The sequence below is a fragment of the Cnephaeus nilssonii genome (genome assembly GCF_951640355.1).
Source record: "Cnephaeus nilssonii genome assembly, chromosome: X".
Taxonomy (NCBI): domain Eukaryota; kingdom Metazoa; phylum Chordata; class Mammalia; order Chiroptera; family Vespertilionidae; genus Cnephaeus; species Cnephaeus nilssonii.
In genome coordinates, this window is record NC_137071.1 from 48,618,499 (window position 1) to 48,633,293 (window position 14,795).

General features: G+C 42.2%; 1 protein-coding gene across 1 annotated transcript in view; it reads right to left on the reverse strand.

Moving 5' to 3' along the window:
* TEX11 (testis expressed 11) overlaps positions 1–14,795 on the reverse strand; it is a gene marked incomplete at both ends in the record, with an annotated part of 446,038 nt that overhangs the window by 298,706 nt on the left and 132,537 nt on the right. The window contains one exon of the mRNA XM_079764448.1: positions 830–884. Coding sequence (XP_079620574.1) covers positions 830–884 — 55 coding nt within the window. The remainder of the gene's footprint in view (positions 1–829; positions 885–14,795) is intronic.

Here is a 14,795-nt window from a genome sequence, read left to right on the forward strand (position 1 = left end):
AGAATTTCCTTCCTTTTCAAAGTTGAGTAATACTCCATTGTAATCACTTGTATTAATTTTATACTTTACACATAAACATAAGGCCATGTTTTATATTTCTCTTTTATTCCACATCTATCACATTGCCATACACATAGGTATTCAGTTACATTTTGATTGATATACTATAATGGTAAGAAGCAGAAATGGATATTCAAAAAATTCCATTTTTCCCAGCCAGCATGGCTCAGTAGTTGAGTGTCGACCTATGAACCAGGTCACAGTTCAATTTCCGGTCAGGGCACATGCCCATATTGTGGGCTCTATCCCCATTGTGGGGTGTGCAGGAGGCAGCAGATCAACGATTCTCTCTCATCATTGATGTTTTAAATATCTCCCTCTCCCTTCCTCTCTGAAATAATAAAAAAAAAGAATAAATTCCATTTTGCTATGGCAATTATTAAATTTGTTTTATATCAGGTTTGTTTACATGTAACATTTTGCTTGACTGAATATTAAAATTAACTCCCATACCAGCACATTCTATCTGGGTGGTTAGGGGAAAACCTAGAATTTTTTTTAAATCTAGAATTTTATAACATGCAATAATCAAAGCTAAAACTTATATAGCCAAACATTGTTTAAGCACTTTATACATATTAACTCATGGGTGCAAGAATCTCAGGTATTAATATATCAATTTTACAGAAACTAATGCACTGACATATTAAATGATGTGCCCAATAAATAACCTATTCACAAATGGGGGGATAGACTATTATAATTTTATAACAATAACATAAACTGTATTTCTTCTACCTACTTTTACAATATTTAACATGATCCTTACCAGCATTTCTGGCTCAACAGAATTCTTATCCATCTTCCCAATATCAAAGCTTTGGCTAATCATTTAAAAAGAAAAAAAATACATATTCATTTTAGATTACATTTTCAAGATTACATAATACTAAGAAGACATGGTATAATTATACTTTATTCCAACTTATCTATTTTGCTCTATAACAGATTATTAGACAACCAGTACATGAAAATCAATTGTATAAAGCATTACTTTCTAACTGCAAAAAGCCACAATTTTCTCAGAGTATATATCAAATAAATCAACACTGTAATTATATTCTTGCCCTTTTCTATTTGACTATACTTATAAATATACTACATTAAACTAGCTTATATGTATATACTAGCTCTTACTTAATGGCACATTTTAAAGTCTACGAAATATAAATGTATTTTTAAAATAAAACAAATACAGGATTTTCACAGAAACAAATGCTTTGAGAAGGCTAACCCCTATTTTGTAAAACTACTGTTCGGAATTCTCTGCTTTTCTTTAGACATCCTCTTCTAAAAAATAATAACTTTGCTTTCCAGCCTGCTTTAGGCTTCTTGAATAATAAGGAAGATAAACTTAGCTGTCTGACCTTGTAGGCCAGAGACCAGATACGCCCATACTCTCAATGTCATGCCAGGTGTATTTTTAATTGGAAAGAACTGTGTTGTTTTCAAGGCCATCAGCGAGATAACCACTAAGCACACATAGGGCAGGCTCTTTAATAAAAAGGGAAGTTCTGCTTGTAGCTTTGCTTAGAATTTGAATTCATTTTTCTCTGAGCCCACCGGTGAATAAAGTGCGACTCCAAACTCTCTGAGCATTGCTTGATTTATTCTGGTTTCTTATAATAGCTTAGCAATATTTATTAAGCTTCACGACACCCTTGTGAAGGACTAATAATTCCATATTGTAGCTGAAAGAACCTTTAGCAGTTAATTGATGTCTAATATTTCCTGCATTCGTATTAAAAATGAGTGAGGGGTTGGGGAGAAGAGAAATTTGATTTTCCATTTTCTGCTTTAATTACCAAACCACATTATCTATGGCACATTCTGATAACCACAACTAATATATTAGTATGAGCCTCAGGATTTCAAAACCTAACCTTACAAAGCAAAATAAAGATCATTCGCCATAAAATTGGTATTCCAAGGGAGACTGTCAATAAAATTTTGGTGAAATGAATTAAACTGAAGACATTACTTTGAAATATTCCTTTTTAAAAACTCTAAAAAGACCCAGAACTACCAAACTGAGTTTTCAGCTTGCTAACAAGGATACAATAATGCTGGCCTAGTCATTGTAAATCTCCTTTGGTACATTAAACCTTCTAAATTCAGTTTTTTAAGTTACCAATTGAGGATGGAACTTTTGTAACAGTGGTATAAGGAGTTCTTGAATCCTTTCCCCAATGAAACAACCATTTTCCTGTTAAAATCGTTGAAATAAATGACCACTTAAAGTCTCTTGAAATTGCCCTAAGGGTCTATAGCAAATGGAAAAATATTTATTTAAAACACAACTAAAACTCAGAATAGTGATAGTCTGTAGCATTTGAGCTCCTATCTCCTATCCACACCTGCTGCTATCCACACCAGCTCCATCTCAGAAGCTACTCCAGATGAATGCTGTCAAGAAGGTGGGAATTCCCTCTTGCTCTAGCTCCTAGACTCCGAAGCTATGGTTTCACCTAGGGAAGGGAGGGCTGCCAGCCTCTCTTGTCTTCCCCAGGCCTGTGCTGTGGAAGTGCTATTCAGGTCAGGTACAATGAAAGAGATGGGTCTTCCTTTCCCCACCCAGTTCTCACTCTTAGAGTAAGAGCTCTGTGCCAGGTGCAACAGATCAAGAATATTAGACCCCAAAGCACCCTGTTCATCTTAACAAGGTATGGTCTGATGGGAAACTAGTTAACTAGAGCCTAAATGACCTGGGGAAAAGAAATATTCACCTCCACCCCACTCTAGCTATTATGTACCACCTAAAAGAGAAGAAAAAACTGAGAAACACTTTTGAAGTTCACAGTGAAGAGGCATAGGCTTATCAAATGGCTGAGAAATATTCATAGGACTACAGAACTCTTCAATTCTCCCCAAACCTAACCACTGCATTACTAAAGGCCTATTTACACAGTTCCTTTTACTCAGTGGAACATGTCCACCTATGAAGAAAAATTAAGGGATATACCAAAAGGCAAAAAAAATTTTAAGAGACAGAGAAAACATCAGGACTAGACATGGCAGAGATGTTGAAATTATCAGGTTGGACATTCAAAATAACTATGGTTAATACAATAAGAGGTAATGAATAAAGTAGACAGATGGGCAGAAAGTAAGCCCAGAATTTTCAGACAGAAGAGTGGGGGTCCTAAACCAGCTCTCATGGGGCATTAAAACTCAGCTGAAGCCAACGACACTTCATTTTTTTATTTTTATTTTTATTTTATTTATTTTTTTGCACCTTTTTCTTCCTCTCTTCTTTTTCTATCCCATTTTCTGCTCCTTTTTCCTTTTTAGTTTTTCTCTTTCCTTACTTTTCCCCTTTTTAAAAACTGATATTCCTTATCTATCTGATTTGTTATTATTCTAGCCTCTGTTGTTTTGTTCATATATATAATTTCCTCTTCCCTGCTCCTACTCAATTTCCCTTTCTCTTTTCTTTTTTTTCACTACTTAATTTTTCTAACCTTTCTCTCTCTTCTCTTTATCTTTTCTTATTTTCCTAATTTCTAAACTTGGTTCACTTCCTAAATTTAGGCCTATCTGCTCTCTCCTCTACACTCCTTTTCAATTTTTTTCTTTCTTGCCTACTTATTTCTTTTTTCCCTCCTTAATTATAAACTGTGGTCTTTCTCCTATTCCTTTAATTGTTTAATGCTATTTTCTTTATTTTAAGCTTTGAATCTACAGATTCTTTCCGCCCTCCCCCTTTCTCAGTGTGTTTTTTGTTTGTGCTTTTGGTTTATTTGTTTTGTTGTGTTTTCCCCCCAAAATTTTTCTTTCTTTTTTGCCTATCATTCTTGCTCTCTTTTCTCTTTCCTAATTCCCTATTCAATGGTGGTCACTTTTGTTAGAGTTACAGGGGTTTTGTGCACATTTGTGTTCTGTTCCTTCTGTGCTGTACCTTGTCTTGTTGTATTTTGTGCTGTTCAGTCAGAACCTCCACAATGGCTGGCACAACATGGTATGGAGTGAGTGACATAATCAGATACCCTGAGAGAAGACTCCACTGATGAACAGGACAATAACATTCAAGACCCAACTACATCAGGAGAACACAAATATCTCAAGTAGGGGGCCTCCCTAGAACACCCAGCCCAGGAGATCTGAAAGACTACTTCACTGGGTCCCACAAAATATCCTACCTAATAAAATAGTAATATGCAAATTGACCGCACCTTCGCTACGCCCAAGCCACGCCCAACAGCCAATCAGGGCGAGTATGCAAATTACCCAACAAAGATGGCGGTTAATTTGCATACGCTGAGCAAGGGAGGAGTGAAGACTGAAGACAACTTGGAAGAGGGAGGAAAAGCGGAAAACAAGGTGGCTGCCAGAGGGAAAGCCCGGGCGGGGTTGAGCGGGGCGGAGCAGGGTGGAGCGGAGCGGAGTGGGGCTGGCGCGGCGGCCGCAATGGCGGTGGCGGCAGTGGCAGCGCACATGGCCACAGCGGCCGCTTGCAGGATTCTTCCTGCAAATGGGCTACTAGTCTACTACATAAGATCAACCCACAAAATCTGGGTGGCATAGTAGTTTAATGTAATACACAGAAACAAATACAAAGGAACAGCAAAAATTGGGAGACAAAGAAACAACCCCCAAATGAAAGAAAAGGAGGAAACATGGATAAAGAAACTAAATGAAACGGAGGCAAGTATTTTGTCAGAGAAAGAATTCAGAGTAATGGTTATGAGGAAGCTCAAATATCTGGATGAGAAATACATACAACTCACTGAGAATTATAAGGGGCTGAATGAGAAATACACCAACATGAGTAAGAAACAGAGGAAATGAAGAATGACATAGATACAACCAAGAACACAATGGAAGGTTTCAACAGTAGACTAGAAGCGAAACACTGAATCAGAGAGTGAGAAGACAAGGTAGAAATAAACACCCGAGCAGAGCATGAACTGGGAAAAAAAATTAAAAAGCAGGAGGAGAGCCCTGGCCGGCTTGGCTCAGTGGATAGAGCATCAGCCTGCGGACTGAAGGGTCCCAGGTTCGATTCCGGCCAAGGGCACATGCCTGGGTTGCGGGCTTGGTCCTCAGTAGGGGGTCTGCAGGAGGCAGCCGATCAATGATTCTCTCTCATCATTGATGTTTCTATCTCTCTCTCCTTCTCCCTTCCTCTCTGAAATCAATAAAGAAAAAAAATAAATCTAAAAAGCAGGAGGAGAGACTAATGGACCTTTCAGACAATATGAAATGAAACAACATTTGCATAATAGGGGTGCCAGAAGGAGAGGATGCTGTACAAGAAATAGAAAACCTGTTTGAAGAAATAATGACAGATTGGAGAAGGAAGATGGCAGCTGGCAGGACAGAGGTGAGGAAGAGGAAGTGAGTGAGTGAGGGTATGAAAGGAGAGTGTGGATGTGTGTGGTGTGTGTGTGAGTGAGTAAGGGACAGTTAAAGCCCCGTAGGAGCAGCAGGGGCTGGTAGACCAGGCTCTCTTGGACAAGGAGAGACTACCACTGCTGAGGGCACTCCCCAGACTGGGGGACTCCAGCATGGAGCCCACGCCATCTTGAAGGGGAGAACGGCCTTTTTTAGGAACTCATCAGCACCACCAACCAGACAGGCCTTGGAAAAGCCCTGCGACCCTGCAGCCACTCCAGCCAAAATCCTGCTGCCCCAGCTGCAGACCCGTGGACCCTGGGAACTCCACCTCCAAAGGTGCACTGCTCGGCAGCAGTAAGTGCAACCTTTCCCTCCCCAGCAGCAGAACTCTGGACAAAACATTCGTGCGTTTCCAGCACACACAGGCAGCCAGGGCAATCCACTTTGTAGGCAGTGCCTGGGAGCCACTGGGAGCCCCTGCAGGTGTGACTTTGTACAGACAAGAGTACGCGGCCCTGCAGTAGAAATTCTGAACTCCTTCTTCCTGAATAACTGCCCACGGACACACCAGCTGTGCAACTTCAGGGCCAGGGCCCCTCAGAGTGCGTCAGAGCTCTGCGCAGGCAAACTCACCACCAGAGACAAGGGAAGGCACCCTGAGCCCATATATCCAGAGGGTCCTTTGGGGAGCTGCTTTGAGCCCTTGCTGGGTGTGATTCTGTACAGACAAGGACGTGCTGCCCCGCAGTAGAAAATCTGAATTCCCTCTTCCTGAATAACTGCCCACATTGACCCCAGCTGTTCAACCTCAGTGCCAGGACCCCTCAGAGTGCGTCAGAGATCTTCACTTGCAAACACACCTCCACAGATGCAAATTTCCAACAGACAAGCACCCTGAGCCCATCTACCCACAAGGCGCTAGTGAGAGCCACTGTGAGCTCTCCTTGGGTGTGATCTTGGACAAACGGGGGCACATTGCCCCCGAGGCAGTAGAAATTCGGAATTCACTCATCCTGAAGACCTGCCCACAGGTGGCTCAATTACGCGGCTACACTGCCAGGGCCCTTCAGAGAGCTTCAGAGTGACTCGCAGGCAAATGTACTGTGGGAACCCCTGTGAGCCGCCAATGGGAGTGACCGCCTATCAACCACACGTACAGCAACAAAAGATGAGTCTGCCCATCCCACAACTACAGAACTCTGGACACAACAGTCACACCTTTCCAGAGTGCAGGACCCCTGAACCCCATCACCCCAACAGATGGTTCCTGGGTGCCACTGTGAGTCCCCGCTGGGCATACATGATTTCAACTAAGGGTGCAAGACAGCAAAAATTGGGACATCCCCCTCCACGGCTGCTGACTTCTCGACACCGCAGTTGTGCCTCTCAAGCTCGCAGGCCTACAGCAAGAGAACCCAAATAGCTCAAGGAAGGAGCTACACTAGATTACCAAGCCCAGGAGAACTGAGAGATTACAACAGTAGCACCATCCCCAAAAGAACCTGGGAAGCAAAGCAATTGGATCTACAATTAAAACATTACAGGAAGACATGGGAAGACAAAAAAGCAATCCCCAAAAGAAAGAAAAAGAGGATTCACCAGAAAAGGGGTTAAGTGAAATTGAGACTAGCAGCTTAACAGAGAAAGAATTCAGAGTAATGGTTATAAGGATGTTTAAACGGATGGATGACAAATACACACAACTCAATGAGAATTATAAGGAACTGAATGAGAATGTCGCCAACATGAAAAAGAACCAAGAGGAGATAAAAACGACATAGCTGCAATAAAGAACACAATGGAAGGCTTAAACGGTAGACTAGAAGAGGCTGAGGACCATATCAGCGAATTAGAAGACAAAGTAGGAAAAAACACACAAACACAGCAGCAACTAGAAAGAAGATTTAAAAAGCAAGAGGAGAGGCTAAGGGAGCTTTGGGACAACACAAAACGAAACAATGTTCGCATGATAGGGGTACCAGAAGGAGAGGAAGAGAAGCAAGGAATAGGAAACCTGTTTGAAGAAATAATGACAGAAAACTTCCCTGATACTGACAAGAAAAATACCATGCAAGTCCAAGAAGCACATAGAGTCCCAAACAAGATGAACCTTAAAAGACTGACACTAAGACACATCATAATTAAATTGGCAAACACCAACTAAAAAGTAAGAATCTTAAAGGCTGCCAGAGAGAGACAGAAAATTACCTACAAGGGTTCTCCTATCAGAATATCAACTGATTTCTCAACAGAAACACACCAGGCCAGAAGGAAATGGAATGAAATATACAAAGTGATGCAAAACAAGGGACTGAATCCAAGAACACTATACCCAGCAAGGCTATCATTCAAAATTGAAGGTGGAATTAGGAGCTTCACAGACAAAAAAAGGACAAAGAAAGTTTATCACTACCAAGCCAGCAATGCAAGAAATGCTGAAGGGACTGCTGTAAAAATAAGAAAGAGAAAGGCAAGAAGAAACACAAACATTAAGGAAAAATATGACAACAAACATGTACTTGTCAATAACATTAAACATAACTGGATTAAATGCACCAATCAAAAGACACAGGGTAGCTGAATGGATAAGAAAACATGACCTATATATTTGCTGTCTGCAAGATACCCACCTCAGAACAAAGGATTCACACAGACTGAGAGTGAAGGGATAGAAATTTTTTTTTCAGGCAAATGGAAATGAGAAAAAAGCTGGGGTTGCGATACTTATATGTGATAAAATAGACCTCAAAGTAAAGGCCATAACAAGAGATAAGGAAGGCCACTACATAATACTAAAGGGAACAATTCGCCGAAACCGATTTGGCTCAGTGGATAGAGCGTCAGCCTGCGGACTCAAGGATTCCAGGTTCGATTCCGGGCAAGGGCATGTGCCTTGGTTGCGGGCACATCCCCAGTAAGGGGTGTGCAAGAGGCAGCTGATTGATGTTTCTTTCTCATCGATGTTTCTAACTCTCTATCCCTCTCTCTTCCTCTCTGTAAAAAATCAATCCTCTCTAATAAAATGGTAATATGCAAATTAACCGTCACTCCGCTACATAAGCCATGCCCACCAGCCAAGCCACGCCCACCAGCCAATCAGAGCGAGTATGCAAATAACCCCAATCCAAGATGGTTACAGCCATAGAGAGCAAGGTTTCCCAGGTAACAGAGCAAGCCAAGCTTTCCATAGCCGTTGCAGGCTTAAGCCTCCACTCAAGCTACAATGTTTCAGTTATAGAAGGTAAACAAATTCAAACAAATGGCGGCAGAATGGAGCTTGAGAGAGCAGGCCAGGGTTGCCGGCAGCAACAGGGGAAGCAAAGCTTTCCGCACACCCTGGCCGGGCCCACCCGCTTAAGGCTACAAAGTTTCAATTGTAGAAGGTGAATTAACTGCCACAGAAAATGGCTGCCGCCCCGGAGGGAGCAGCAGGCTTGGCTCTGCTCCAGGCTACAAAGTTTCAATTCTAGAAGGAAAATAAATTCCAGATACCAGGGCCTCCGCTTGGGTCGCCAGGGGGCATGGCCGGCCTGCAAACCACCACAGGCCCCTCGCTCAGGCCGCCCCACGCCCCAAGGGAACCCCACCCTGATCCGGGACACCCTTCAGGGAAAACCAGCTGGCCCCCACCTGTGCACCAGGCCTCTATCCTATCTAATAAAAGAGTACTATGCAGATTGATCATCACTGCAACACACAATATAGCTGCCTCCATGTGGTCAAAGAACCTGCCCCCATGTGGACACAAGATGGCCACCACAAGATAGCCAGCAGGAGAGGGCAGTTGGGAGGCACCCGGCCTGCAAGGGAGGGCAGTTGGAGGTGATCAACCCTGCAGGGGAGGGCAGTTAGGGGTGACCAGGCCAGCAGAGGAGAGAAGCTGGGGGCAAACAGGCTGGCAGGGGAGCAGTTAAGCATCAACCAGGCTGGCAGCGGAGTGATTAGGGGGTGATCACGCTGGCAAGCAGAAGCGGTTAGGTGAAATCAGGAAGGTAGGCTGGCAAGCAGTTGGGAGCCAGCAGTCCTGGATTGTGAGAGGGATGTCCGACTGCCCATTTAGGCCCGATCCTGTTGGGATCAGGCCTAAACAGGCAGTCGAACGGGATCGGGCCTAAACGGGCAGTCGGACATCCATCCAGGAGTCCCAGATTGGAGAGGGTACAGGCTGGGCTGAGGGACAACCCCCCGCCATGCACGAATTTCGTGCACCGGGCTTCTAGTAAAATATATTTAAAAAAATAAAGGGAACAATTCAACAAGAAGATATAACTATGGTAAACATATATGCACCCAATACAGGAGCACCCAAATACATAAAACAACTTCTGGAAGATATCAAGAGAGAGATTGATAGCAATACAGTCATAGTAGGGGACTTTAATACACCACTGAAACCATTGGATAAATCAACCAAACAAAAAATAAGCAGAGAAACAGCAATCCTAAATGACACACTAGATCAGATGGACTTAATTGACATCTTTAGAACATTCCACAGAAATGCCAAAGCCAAAGAATATACATTATTCTCCAGTGCACATGGAACATTTTCAAGGATAGACCACATATTAGGACACAGGCAAAGTCTCTTCAAATTCAAGAAGTTAGAAATCATATCAAGCATCTTCTCAGATCACAATGGCATAAAACTGGAAATCAACTACAATAAAAACAATCCCCCCCAAAAATCAAACACTTGGAGACTAAATAGCATGCTATTGAACAATGACTGGGTTACCAGAGAGATCAAAGAAGAATTTTTTAAAAATCATGGCAACAAATAACAATCAAAACTCAACAATCCAAAATCTATGGGACACAGCGAAAGCAGTCTTGAGAGGGAAGTTCATAGCTCTACAAGTCTACTGCAAAAAAACAAGAAACAATGGTAATAAATTATCTAAACCTACAACTCAAAGAGTTAGAATGAAATCAACAAGGAAAGCCCAGTGTAAGCAGAAGGAAGGAAATAATAAAGATCAGAGCAGAGATAAACGACATAGAGACCAAAGAAACAATACAAAAGATAAACAAAACCAAGAGTCGGTTCTTTGAAAGGATAAACAATATTGATGAACCTCTAGCCAGGATCACCAAGAAGGAAAGAGAGAGAATGCAAATAAACAAAATCAGAAATGAAAGAGGAGAAATAACAACAGACCCCACAGAAATACAAAGTATTGTTAAAAAATATTATGAACAACTCTATTCCAACAAACCAGACAACCTGGAGGAAATTGACATATTCCTAGAAAAATACAACCTTCCAAACCTCAATCAGGAAGAATCTAAAAATCTCAATAGGCCAATAACTATGGAAGAAATTGAATCCGTCATTAAAAAGCTTCCAGCAAATAAAAGCCCACGGCCAGACGGCTACACAGGGGAGTTTTACCAAACATTCAATGAAGAACTAAAATCTACCCTCCTCAGACTATTAGAAAAAATTAAAGAGGAAGGAACACTTCGAAGCTCATTCTATGAAGCCAGCAACACCCTAATACCAAAACCAGATAAAGACAACACAATGAAAGAGAATTACAGGCCAATATCCCTCATGAACATAAATGCCAAAATGCTCAACAAAATTCTAGCAAATAAGATCCAGCAGTACATCAGAAGATCATATATCATGACCAAGTAGGATTTATCCCAGGGATGCAAGAGTATCCTCAAATCAATAAACATGATATATCCCATAAACAAATTGAGAGATAAAAACCACATAGTCATATCAATTCATGCAGAAAAAGCATTTGACAAAATCCAACACTGATTTTTGATAAAAACTCACAGCAAGGTGGGAATAGAAGGATCATACCTCAACATAATAAAAGCCATATATGACAAACCCACAGCCAACATCATACTCAAATGACAAAAACTAAAATCATTTCCCTTTAGAACAGGAACAAGACAGGGATGCCTGCTTTCACCACTCCTGTTCAACATAGTACTGGAAGTACTAGCCATTGCAATTAGACAAGAATAAGAAATAAGAGGCATCCAAATTGGAAAAGAAGAAGTAAAACTGCCCTTATTCGCAGATGACATGAAACTGTACATAGAAAACACTAAAAACTCCATCAAAAAATTATTAGACTTAATAAATGAATTTGGCAATGTAGCAGGATACAAAATTAACGCCAAGAAACCTATGGCATTTCTATACACCAATAGTGAACTTACAGAAAGAGAGACTAAGAAAACAATCCCATTTACCTTTGCACCAAAAACATTAAGATACCTAGGAATAAACTTAACTAAGGAGGTAAAAGACCTCTACTCAGAAAACTACAAGACATTGAAAAAAGAGATAGAGTAAGACATAAATAGATGGAAGAACATACCGTGTTCATGGATTGGTAGACTTAACATCATTAAAATGTCCATACTAACCAAAGCAATCTATAGATTCAATGCACTCCCCATTAAAATACCAATGGCACATTTCACAGACCTAGAAAGAACTCTCCAAAAATTCATCTGGAATAAAAAGAGACCCCCAATAGCCACAGTAATCATGAGAAAGAAGAACAAAGTAAGAGGGATCTCAATACCAGATTTCAAGCTGTATTAAAAAGCCACTGTCCTCAAAACAGCCTGGTACTGGCACAAGAACAGGCATATAGACCAATGGAATAGAATAGAGAACCCAGATATTGACCCCAACCAGTATGTTCAATTAATATTTGACAAAGGAGTCATGAACATACAATGGAGTCAAGACAGTCTCTTTAATAAATGGTGTTGGGAAAATTGGGTAGATACATGCAAAAAAATGAAACTAGACCACCAACTTACACCATACACAACAATAAACTTAAAATAGATAAAGGACTTAAACATAAGACGGGAAACCATAAAAATACTTTAAGAATCCACAGGCAGCAAAATCTCAGACATATGCCAAAGCAATTTCCTCACTGATACCACTCCTAGGGTAATGGAAACTAAAGAGAAAATAAACAAATGGGACTACATCAAAATAAAAAGCTTTTGCACAGCAAAAGAAACCATGAACAGGAAGATGGCGACCGGCAGGAAGGTAGGGAGGGAGAGTGTGTGATCTAGTGAAGGAGTGATAGAGGTGTGTGTGGACGTGTGTGGGTGTGTGTGTGAGTGAAATAGGGACAGTTAGACCCTGCAGTTCTTCCAGGGGGCTTCCATTCCAGGCAGTCTTAGTTGGCAAAACCCTGCGGCCGCTGCAAACACTCAGGAGAGGACACCAGTGGCACAGAGAACCCGCCATCTTTAAGAACAGAACTGCTAGAGACTAGAATCCTAGCCTCGCCACCACCCTGTCTGGTCTCGGAAGCAAACCTGGACACTACAGCCACTCTGGTAGAAGACCTGCCACCCCAGCTGCAGACGTGCGAACCCAGAGACCTTCACCTCCAAAAGTGCGCCGCTGAAAGCAGTAAGTACAACCTCCCCCTCCCAGAGCCAAAACTCAGGATTCGCCGAGTCCCCAGGCCATAGGTACCCAGGCACTCCACTACCCAGGCAGTGCTTGGGAACCACTGAGAGCCCCCGAGGGTGTGATTCTGCACAGTCAAGGGTGCACAGCCCTGCGGTAGAATTTCTGAACTGCCTCTTCCTAAATAACTGCCCACGGACACCCCCGCTGTGCAACTTCAGTGTCAGGGCCCCTCAGAGTGCGTCAGAGCTCTGAGTGGGCGGGCGCGCCACCAGTTCGCGCTCACTTCCAGAGCTGGCAAACTCAATGCTACAGACAAGGGAAGGCACCCTGAGCCCATATCCACAGGGTCCTCTGGGGAGCTGCTTCGAGCCCCTACTGGGTGGGATTCTGTACAGACAAGGTCGCGCTGCCCCACAGCAGAAATCCCGAAACCCCTCTTCATGAATAATGGCCCACATTCACCCTAGATACTCAACCTCAGTGCCAGAACCCCTCAGAGTGCATCAGAGCTCTGCGCCTGCAAACACACCTCCACAGAAGCGAATTTACAACAGGCAGGCACCCTGAGCCCATTTACACACAGGGTGCTAGTGGGAGCCACTGGGAGCTCTCCCAACAGACGGTTCCTGGGTGCCACTGTGAGTCCCCACTGGACACGCGCGATTTCAACTAACGGTGCAAGACAGCAAAAACTGGGACACTCCCCTCCATAGCTGCTGACTTCTAGACACCACAGTTGTGCCTCTCAAGCTTGCAGGCCTACATCAAGAGAACCCAAGTAGCTCAAGTAGGGAGCTACACTAGATTACCAAGCCCAGGAGAACTAAGAGATTACAGAAGTAGCACCATCCCCAAAGGAGCCTGGGTAGCAGGGCAAGTGGATCTACAATTAAAACATTACAGGAAAACATGGGGAGACAAAAAGGAAATCCCCAAAGGAAAGAAAAAGAGGAATCACCAGAAAGGGGGTTAAATGAACTTGAGGCTAGCAGCTTAACAGAGAAAGAATTCAGAGTATTCGTTATAAGGATGTTTAAACGGATGGATGACAAATACACACAACTCAATGAGAACTATAAAGAGCTGAATGAAAATGTCACCAACATGAAAAGAAACCAAGAGGAGATGAAGAACGACATAGCTGCAATAAAGAACACAATGGAAGGCTTAAAGAGTAGAGTAGAAGAAGCTGAGGACCGCATCAGCGAATTAGAAGACAAGGTAGGAAAAAACACACAAACACAGCAGCAACTGGAAAGAAGACTTAAAAAGCAAGAGGAGAGCCTAAGGGAGCTTAGGTACAACACAAAACGAAACAACCTTCGAATAATAGGAATAAAAGAAGGAGAGGAAGAGAAGCAAGGAATAGAAAACCTGTTAGAAGAAATAATGACAGAAAACTTCCCTGATATTGGCAAGAAAAAAAACTATCCAAGTCCAAGAAGTACACAGAGTCCCAAACAAGTTGAACCCCAAAAGACCGACACCAAGACACATCATAATTAAATTGACAAACACCAATGACAAAGCAAGAATCTTAAAGGTTGCCAGAGAGAGACAGAAAGTTACCTACAAGGGATCTCCTATCAGAATATCAACTGATTTCTCAACAGAAACACACCAGGACAGAAGGAAATGGAATGAAATATACAAAGTGATGCAAAACAAGGGACTGAATCCAAGAACACTATACCCAGCAAGGCTATCATTCAAAATTGAAGGTGGAATCAGAAGCTTCACAGACAAAAAAGGGCTAAGAGAGTTCATCACTACCAAGCCAGCAATGCAAGAAATGCTAAAGGGGCTGCTGTAAGAAGAAGAAAGAGAAAGGCAAGAAGAAACACAAACACTAAGGAAAAATATGTCAACAAACAGGTACTTATCAATAATAACATTAAACGTAAATGGATTAAATGCACCAATCAAAAGACATAGGGTAGCTGAATAGATAAGAAAACATGACCCATATATTTGC